At 38.6% G+C, this 9,597-nt stretch overlaps 1 protein-coding gene and 1 long non-coding RNA gene across 2 annotated transcripts in view; one reads left to right on the top strand and one right to left on the bottom strand.

Annotated features, from left to right (window-relative positions):
* LOC139144240 (uncharacterized) overlaps positions 1–7,886 on the top strand; it is a 71,238-nt gene extending 63,352 nt beyond the window's left edge. The window contains exon 2 of the long non-coding RNA XR_011554790.1: positions 7,628–7,886. This is a non-coding gene — a long non-coding RNA (uncharacterized lncRNA). The remainder of the gene's footprint in view (positions 1–7,627) is intronic.
* LOC139144239 (uncharacterized) lies at positions 1,278–6,968 on the bottom strand. The gene is made up of 7 exons (XM_070714907.1): positions 6,485–6,968; positions 5,406–5,609; positions 4,731–4,775; positions 4,328–4,458; positions 3,914–4,000; positions 3,044–3,127; positions 1,278–2,692 (listed from the first exon to the last, which is right to left on the bottom strand). The coding sequence occupies exons 4-7, from the start codon at positions 4,380–4,382 to the stop codon at positions 2,580–2,582; spliced, it is 339 nt and encodes a 112-aa protein (XP_070571008.1). The 5' UTR covers positions 4,383–4,458; positions 4,731–4,775; positions 5,406–5,609; positions 6,485–6,968; the 3' UTR covers positions 1,278–2,579.
* Positions 7,887–9,597: the final 1,711 nt, after the last annotated feature.

Genomic DNA, 9,597 nt, shown 5'->3' on the forward strand with positions numbered 1-9,597 from the left:
GAGATTTCTCCAAACAAAGTGCAAGGTCAATTGCATCGATCAATTGTCAAGTTAAAGGTATACTGTCACCTGTTCCAATTTTGCAACAGTTACCATGGAAAGAGAAAATATTACCAATCACAGATTTTAAGCGGGTGGCCACTTTTTAAAAACAGCGCCCGTACACGGAATGCCCCTTTGACCATATATGGGCATATTTAGATTACAGGTGACTGTATACCTTTTATATTCGGAAGGATGCCTTGCCTCAGTTTGCTCAAATCAGCATTAATACGCATGCGTAAACTTTCGAGATAGTTTATTCTAAAGAAAACGTGTACCTAGTAGCTTTCACAAATGTGATGTGAAGGTTTCTGATCATGTTCTGAGTCAGATTCTTCGGGACCATAATTATTCCATTTAAGTCAAAATGTCTTCTGTCATTCTGTGAGACTTTTTTGTCGATATTTTCAAATTAGGTCTATAAATGCCTTGGCGTGACTTCGACCAGCTTTCTTTTGGCACTGCTGAAGGTACTTCACACCAAGAGGATGAGGCATCATCAAGGTCCAAGGATTACTCTGCGCCTTCAAGTTTTGTTTGACAGTCACTTTTGAATCACTTTCACAAATCGAGGAAAACAGAAATTGAACCTTTAAAGTAACAGAGCATCACCCCTTTATTCAAGGCTTTGTTTAAATCCGTGTAAATGATATAGTTGGAGCCAATATGCTCATTTTCGGTCAAAATAATTTTATCTTAAATAATTGGTTTGATTCCATTCAAAGCTGACATGCATAAGGTGACTTCAATTCGAGATAACAAAATGATGACAGTATTTTATTTTGTTAAATTTTATTTAAAAGTAAGCCTGACATCATCTTGCAAAATAAAGATGTAAAGAGAATAGATATTTCAGTGGTCTTCATAAAATGTTGCCCGGATACAAATATCGGACAATCGGCAGCAATGTTAAATGGCAGGGGTCGTTGGAATTCCACTTAATATTTGTATGGGAACCATACAACCTAGATAGGTTGGTGATTGATCAAAGTTAGAAAATAGTTGTCATATTGTGTATCGTGAAATTTAAATGTTGCAGCTATGTTGATGTGATGCATCCAAATATCCTGCGTGGAATACATTGTTTGTAAACATGATTCTCACAGACCAAGTTCCTATGACCCCCTGTCTTTAAGTTTCAAACATCTTGTACTTTCACACAGACTATTTTTCGTTTTCTCATTGGTCTTATTTAATATGATCAAGACTCGCCACAGGGTTTTCTTTCGACTGCGCGATTGCGCAATTGCGCATTTCCAGCCATCGTCTGTCCTTGAAAAGTTAATGACAGTACGAAAATTGCGCACAGAACATTAACACAGGCAGCAAATACGCACATATGATGGTGACCCAAGCGCACAGTGTAGTGACCTTTGAATTTGCTGTTGTTTCTTGTTTCTGCCCCCTAAAATGTCCTAAAATGTCAAGTCTGGCCCTTATATTGATGAATGGGGCAGAAATTGCCCTTTTCAGTGAACATGCAGAGAAAACACCGGCACCATTATCCTGTAGTCCTAGCTAGTATCGAAAACAAATGTTTGTAAAAACACCTATTAATATTACTTGGCATAATTTAAATTGTGAAATATGAAACAGAAATGAAATTCAGTAAATTTTTGAGGTTTACATGTAATATTATCGAACTTAGAAAGTAATCCTATAAATCAATGCGTTTTTCAAAAAAGATGAAAATAGAATGTGATCATAGCGGTCAGTGTGCTAATATTCTCGTCCATTGGAAACAGACTTGCACGAATATCGATATGTAAGCTGGAGACTGCTTCAATCTCTTTCTTAAACGAGGAAAGAGTATGAAATTGTATGGATTCACATCTTTGGAACTGGAACCAAGCAGCCAGTGAGTACGGATAAACATAGACACTAGTCCCGTTTCTACTGTCTAACGTTTGAGCATGACAGTCATGATTATCTAGTCAAAAGTTTGACTATGAGAGTCCGGACTACAGTCGACTGTTACTGTTCTGTGTTTATGGAAAAACTAAACGCAGAATAGGTGGATACTGAAATAAGACTAAGTCAAGACAATAGGAAGACTGAAATAAGACTTTCTAAACCACGCTAAATACATATTTTATGAAATTACACAACTGAATGGAGTTCATAATGTCTATTCTTCAGAAAATACGATCGATACAGTGTTCAAAACCTACGCTGTCAGAAACTTTAGAGGGAAAGTAATAGGAATGTTATGAAACTACACATCGCAAGATATAACAAAGAGAAAAAAACTGCACGGTACGGACCAGTTGTACAGAATCAAGGCCTTTGACGTTTCAGACAAGATTTCATTGAATATGAGAATTAGATTTCCATATCTATCAGAGACACGTACCGTGGAAAGAGACATGGGTATTAGCGGCTGTCGTAACGGGAATCTATATATAGCTCAAAGTTATAAATAGAAAAAGGCCTTTTGTGTAAACGTAATCCCTTCAATTATTTTGGAAGGACTTTTTCATAAACGGCAAGGTGTCACTCATAATACAATGACAGTTGTAGGGGCAGCTAGAGGTCAGTTACTCTGAAGTAATCTGTGAATCGCTGGACTTGTCTTCTGCAGCCTCCGGTACTCCATATGTTGTGCTGTCAGAGCTAGACAGGGGTGGCATACTCTCGGTGTGTTCGTGTGCTATATTTATGGAGAAAAGCGGAAATTATTTCATCATCTATATGTATTGTAGACGTCCTTATTTGTATGATATGTTTGTTCTGAAACGACATCTAAGAAGGTATTGTGTGATAACTGGAAGTCCTGTATATACCTATGATTAAGAAAATCGATACAAGAATGCGAATGACAATTTAATCGAACCCTATAGACTGATGTCTCTCACAAAAAACCCATGATTTGGAAGTACATGTATTTCACTTTGCAGTAGCCAGTCGCTTGTTTCCGTAACTTGTAACTTGTCATTTTCAATTCGAAATTTCCGAAGTTGATTCATTCATTCAATCTGTCGGATTCTGTTTGAAACATTACCTGTTTGTTCTTCTTCAGCATGTGCAAGTAAAGTCTCAGATTCGGAAGGGTTCCGACCACGTGTGCGAGTAGGGCTGTTTGTGACTGAAAAACAATAGCACCATGTGTTATGATCTTGTTACTGTTACCATAGCGATTACATCATAGAAATCCGTTCAAATTTCAGTTTTTATATCATTCATTGCTTTACGGCACGCTTTTGTGATAAAATCATATAACTGATTAATATCATGTGGCAACAATACCCACTTCTCACAATCATAGAGGCAAAATAACCATTTTCTTACCCAATCAAGAATAAAAGTAAGGGTCACCGTACAAAGCTCAGTACAGGAGAAATAAATTATCCAACATGTACAGATTTTTGAAAATAAAAATGGCCGTCCTCCATGTGTTAACTCTATTTGGAAAACAAAATTTTCTATTTTCTAAATACTAAGAAGGTGAAAACTTTCCTTATGCCAAGAGCTTCAAGATAAATTCTCACAAGTGGTTGACCAAAACATATTTTAAAAGTTTGAGAGTTCGAATATCTATCACCCTCGAGGCGTGTTCTATCTTAATCAGTGACTCTCACATTGCTGTGATTTGCATGCAGTTTGCATTTTAGTGGAGTCTCCGCTATGCTCGTCACTTATCGATAAATGCAACTTAAACTCACTCAATACGGCTACTCATCAAGTAAATAGAAAAATAATAACGCTTCAACAATTAAAACAATTAAAAACTCGATAAAATAAGAACGCGTTTTATTTTTTTAAAACTGTGCTTGTCTCTAAAAATCGCCCTGCGAGTCCACTTTGTGCCGCGTAGTATCAGCACCGCAAGATGGACTATTGGCGCATTGTAACGATGAAGAGTGCCACTCACCACTATTTGCCTGAGTCACATGCACGTTTGTAATATTCGTAGGTTGTGTCGTTGCATTTGGTTGGGGTGACTGTACAGTACTTGTATCTGCAATAGAAGAAACGAGGCCATTAGTTTGACTATAGGAAGTAACGTTTGTTCTCATATTTTGTGGCATTTGCTTGCCTGCGTCCACGTACAGGGAGAGTTAGAAATATTGTAATCACTTTACATCTGTAACACCTCCTCTTCTATGAGAGTTATTCGTCCCGATGAGATAGTGCACCAGAAAATCTCGGTTACATCTCTACTTTGATGGCTCAAGCCCTGAACGATAGGGTGCCACATCCCTTCGGAAAATAAAGGGCATGGGTCGATACAAAGTTCAAGATAGATAATTATAACAATCATACTTCAAGAAATGTGTAATTTTACCAGAGACATCCTGCCTTCGACCGGGGGCGCACTTTTTCTTAAATACTAGTATCATGATAACGACAATACCGACAGCTATCAGAAGGCCGTATAAGCCAATAATTGCCCAGTCCGATGCAGTCCAAGGATACCTGGAATCGAAACGAAAACACCAACGTTCATGTCAATGATTATGCTGTGGAAAGGCCATCATTAAATTCCGGAGGCGGAAAGTTTCTGCAAATCAAACGATGTAACGACATTGTGATTAAGTATTAACTTCTTCACCCCGTTCCCTGTAAACAGGTCCACACTAACCATTGAGAACATTTGGGCCAAGCCACCGTGGTGAAAGGGTTAAACAAAATTACCAAAACTTCGTGAAGCATGCACATTTCTTTGCTCGTTATAGTGCCATACTCACCTAAATGTACTTGTCTTGAGTCTAATATCGGCTTTTGAAGGTATTCTAAGGAAAAAAGATAGCTCATTGAGACATGCAATGTACCTTAATTACAATCTTAGTCTGAGCATAGACCCCAGAGAATATGGTCTGTAGGAAAATCTATACATCTGTTAATGGTGCGTTGTCAGTAACGGCTTAATGTCAGTTAGACTATTTGTGAAAGTTGATAGAAAAGGATGTGTGTGCCGTAACTTCTACATGTAGGTAGGTTTATATCTCTAATCATTCATCCCACTAAATTACAATAAAAATACTATGTATGATGATGATATCAGATCCCCAAACACAAACCTGTAATTTTTATTGTTAAGTTCAGATCAACATACGTATTGAAGTACGAACGCAAAAACTAGTAATCTTCTTACATTTATAGTCCATTTTTAAAATATTCATCTCGTCAAATCTATTGTATGCTAGCGACGCCTACATGTCGTCAACGTCCACTCTACTATGCAGCCGTTAGCACGTGAAATTTGATATCGATTCTGAAACCCTCGATTCATACCTGGGTCGTCGATGCAATTACTGATTACTGAATAGGCTGCTACCATAACGCTTCGTAAAATCTGGCTATTTACTTCGATAGTGGTCCGCTACATCCCCTATCATCTTGGCATGCAATATAACACTTACCACGGCAAAATGTTGCACAGGTGTCCGAAACTTGTGACGTGTCTGGATTTTCGTTAGGTCCAGGGCAGACATTACTACACTGTACACACTGGTATCGTTCATCTGGGCTTATTTCCTGTCCTTGGTCAACACAGAACGTATACAGTTCTCTAAAGCAGGTCAAGGGGCAGCCAATGATGCTACTCAAGAACGGGGATTTCGTGGCTGAGAAAATGAGCATATGAATTGTCAAAACACCGCCCACAGGATACTCCGTATGCAATTAGCTTGGCTACAACGTTTGTCTTAACATTGCTCTTTATTTTTAGGTTTTCCCCGGGGGCTGCCATAGCAAGGGTATACACATACATGTATGTACATATAATTTGATCCCAATCGGAGTTTTATTTAATATTTCTGCCTCGTGTACACATGTGACCAAGGAAGTGCCGTTAAAATGTTGACTTCTAATATTTGTTTTACTCTAGCATGGTATTTATACCTGCACCAAAGTCAGAACCCCATCCCGGAGTTTTTCGAAGCGATATGGGTACCTGCAACTTCGGACTATATATATTTAATTTAGTGAACTGTAGGATCAGATGCGCTGTGTTTTTCGTACGGAGGGCAATGCTTTTGAAAACATTGCTGAGGACAGATACGATGATACAAAGAAAGATAACGGCAACACGTTTGTCTATTATTTCAGGCCAACATTTTGTCGTGTACGAACTTTCCCTGTCAGACCAGTGTATACGAACCTACCACGTCAGACCAGTATACGAAAGTTCCATATAATACCATAAACTGAAGCCACTGTCAAAGGTCAGGCTAGCTCAGGTCTTTGGGATTTCCTAATATCGACGTGCCATTTAGTTATAGTTACATTCCGAAAGTTTTCAAATTAGCAAAGGTATTACAGTAGATTTATTATCCTGGGATCGTCTGGACAGGCCGGTACTGAGCAGTGGTCAGGCAGAACTGTCACTCTGCCTGTAGGGTTTCCGATGCTACACGTGTGGAAAAAGTATGAAAACGATCAAAAGACACCAAATTAAAGTATTTCGAATATAAGAGATTGCAAGTTGCCTTGAACTTACCGTTCATTTTACTGCCTAGTTGACCACCTGCTGGTTACGCTCAGCCAACTTGAACAGGCTGTTTTATGTTGATGAAGTCACGACCGATTTTGGATTATAGTTTGAAGACCACAGCTTACATTATATAGACTAACAATGTGAATGACGTCACAAGTTACCGTGACCACCGTCCAGGTGATTGCGAAATATGCACGTGCTTTTACCATCCGTGAGAGGAACAGTTTTAAATTCATGAAAAAGGACAATTGTAATGTGCGCCAGCTCCGACAACATTCTTAAACCTTTCGTTCGCCAATATATCTATAGGGTGAACCGCGCCTTTTAGTGTTAAGCCGTCATTTTTCAGGTATAGATTGAGTTTTATTCGTTGAGATGAGGCGTGAGACACATATTGTACCGTACGGACTGAAACATTCCAATGCAGTCGTCAAAATCCCGTTTCTTCCTAGATTCTTGACGTTATGCGGATAACTTCAATGTTGTAGTTTTCCTGAAACAAATTTAAATTCATTATGTCACATGCATCGCAGTACTTAGGTGTGACGCTTATGCCAGCCAAAGGGAATTATTGAAAACATAGTATTCATAAAGTTACAAGGGGATGGCATATATTTGGAATTATCTTCCTGAAGATGCTACTGCCAGTCTTGCAATTTTTTTTCTGATCCCACTTCCTCCTAGTAAGGTGAACTTGAAATAAACTTTTAAAGTGTTTGATCCAATCTACACTTATATAGTTGTTACATCATGGCCCCATGGTTCCACGTGTACTTCCTACCTTTTTTAATGAAAATGAGATTTTTCAAAGCTCGTTGTAATAAAATGCATAAATATTAACATGTTTTGATTCAACAGAAATTAGGAGATTTGAGATAAAATTTGAAACTTAATATTTATCATCTCAATTTAAAAACTTTTATTCTCGTCTCTTGACGAACAAATCAGTACTTATTTTGAATCCTTATCTTGGTCTTTATATAGAATGCAAATCTAATATTTAGTCTTGAGGAAAGTTTGCCTCGTAAGTATTTGACAACTTTACATTTTGAACACGGATATAAATATAATTTACCAAAAACGCAGTTACTTACTTCCCTCCCGTTTGTATCTCTTGGTCATATTTCTCGTCTTTTTATTTTGCAGACAGACCGTGAACAGCAACTTGGAGGCGGCTATCAGTAATTCGATGACACACATGACGTCAGCAACAGTCTGAGAGAGTCACCAAGATATCCTGAAATGTCAAAAATTCAACGTCATCGACAGAGAACCTAATTCAGCGCTGTGAATGTTATGCAGGAAGTCAAAAACACGAAGTCTTCAGTTTGCTTTTAATTCCCTGATAGACCACACCAATGTTTGTTAAAATAACTAATAAAATTAGCATGTTTCTCTTTTTCTACCTGGTACCTTCAAGTGATTTAAATAGGTTTGATTGACCAAATTGAGTGTCCTGGATTAAAGCATTAGCTGGCAAATTCATCAGGAAACTGAAAATTCACGGATTAGACCAAAAGCTTTTGGAAAAATATTGTGAAGAAAAGACTGGGTTTTCAATTTGTACATTCAAAGTTGTATTTCGAGTGTCACTAAATCAGTGAAGCGTGTGTCTATGTACCTTGCAATGGCATTTTCGTACTTCACAACGGGGTTGGGGGTGGGGGATTAGTTTGGAAGGTCAAATGCTAGTACTTTAGTCCGTAGTACAATGGAAACGAAATTCTACTTTCCAGAAAAAAGATGGGAACTACGGGGGAAAATTGGTGGAAAGCTCAATCATCCCTGCTCTCTGTCTCCCCCTCTCTCTCATACACACAAATGCACAAACAAATAGATAAGGGAGCGATTAGGTGTAGGGGGATTGATCGGAGGATGGACAACGTTCAGAAAAAGCTATAAATTTCGTGTTTTAAGAAGCTATGACGCCTAAGTCTACGTGCTCTTAAAAATACGCAAATTCAGTCTCACAGGTGATGTGATTGAATTGTGAAAGAAAATACATCGGAAATTTGATTTATGACGAAATCGTAGTTTGTTTATAAAGCATTAAGTTAATCAATGAGAGATAGTTGCTCCTTACAGTGTAGCCCTAAGTCTGGGGGCAGATATTAAACTATAAAAGCCACAGTGAACTGAAGGAATAAATTCCAGCAGAATTTCGTGCTTATGGTGAGGTGATCGCGAAAGTAAAGCTACGTCACGTAGATCGTACACGCGATGGGCCACAACCAGTAACGTACATGTGTTGCGCTCCTGGTTAGGGAATTACGAGTTGAGGTACCAGTCTGGATGGAAAATGCTTTCAGTAACTGAAATCGACACACCTAGTGTTGATTGTAGGAAAACTTAAATCCTTATCACGACATGGAAAACGTAACGTTCAGCGTCCCGGGTCTTAGTCATCAGTGTACATTCACTACAAAGTTATTATACGTTTCTAGCATAACTACAAAATTATCATCATTATACAATGGTCATCACGTGGATATTTCCCGCCAATAGATTGTTTTTTAACTTAAATAAGGTCACATCATAGAATATCCCCTTCTCGATTGTTCTTATTCAACTTTTACAAACAATTGATTTAAAGTATCACGCTTTCTCCTATCTCCTCCTCGTACGACCTTGAACCAACCTTCACACCGGGCCTCTTGGCCTCATGATGGATGCTTCGAGATAAAATCTCTACATGGAAGGGCGTTACACATGTACACTGTCAGCTGCGGACGCCCGAGCCAAGCGACTAGTGCGCCAGGCTAATGCTACTGTTGAGAACACAAGCACTTATGTTAGTTACAGTATGATCATGTTACCATGACGATCACCCCCGTTTTCTAAAAGCACACGATTTGTGTGATAGAGGAACAGATTACAAAGGCGATCAATCCACTTGTAGCATACGGTCCCTAGGTATAAGGCTTATGATGGAGAGGCTGTGGTGTTAGTTTTAGCATGCGATCCGTGTGATGGAGAGACTACGATGTTACCACGACGACTTATCCGTTTGGTTGTAGCACATAATTTCGTGTGATATAGTTGAGTAAGGTACCATGAAGAAGCCGGTGACTGTGATCACCCACATGTTCCGACTCTTCAAGTCTGGAGATCCACAT

The sequence above is a fragment of the Ptychodera flava genome, chromosome 11, assembly GCF_041260155.1.
Source record: "Ptychodera flava strain L36383 chromosome 11, AS_Pfla_20210202, whole genome shotgun sequence".
Classification (NCBI taxonomy): Eukaryota; Metazoa; Hemichordata; class Enteropneusta; family Ptychoderidae; genus Ptychodera; species Ptychodera flava.

Bases quoted from the DNA above. Each gene is read 5' to 3' on its own strand.
- LOC139144239 (XM_070714907.1), bottom strand. From the start codon at position 4,382: ATGATACTAGTATTTAAGAAAAAGTGCGCCCCCGGTCGAAGGCAGGAT. The intron at 4,001-4,327 runs GTAAAATTACAC...CTTCTATTGCAG, and splicing joins TCGAAGGCAGGATGTCTCTG to ATACAAGTACTGTACAGTCA. The intron at 3,128-3,913 runs GTGAGTGGCACT...ATTGTTTTTCAG, and splicing joins TGTGACTCAGGCAAATAGTG to TCACAAACAGCCCTACTCGC.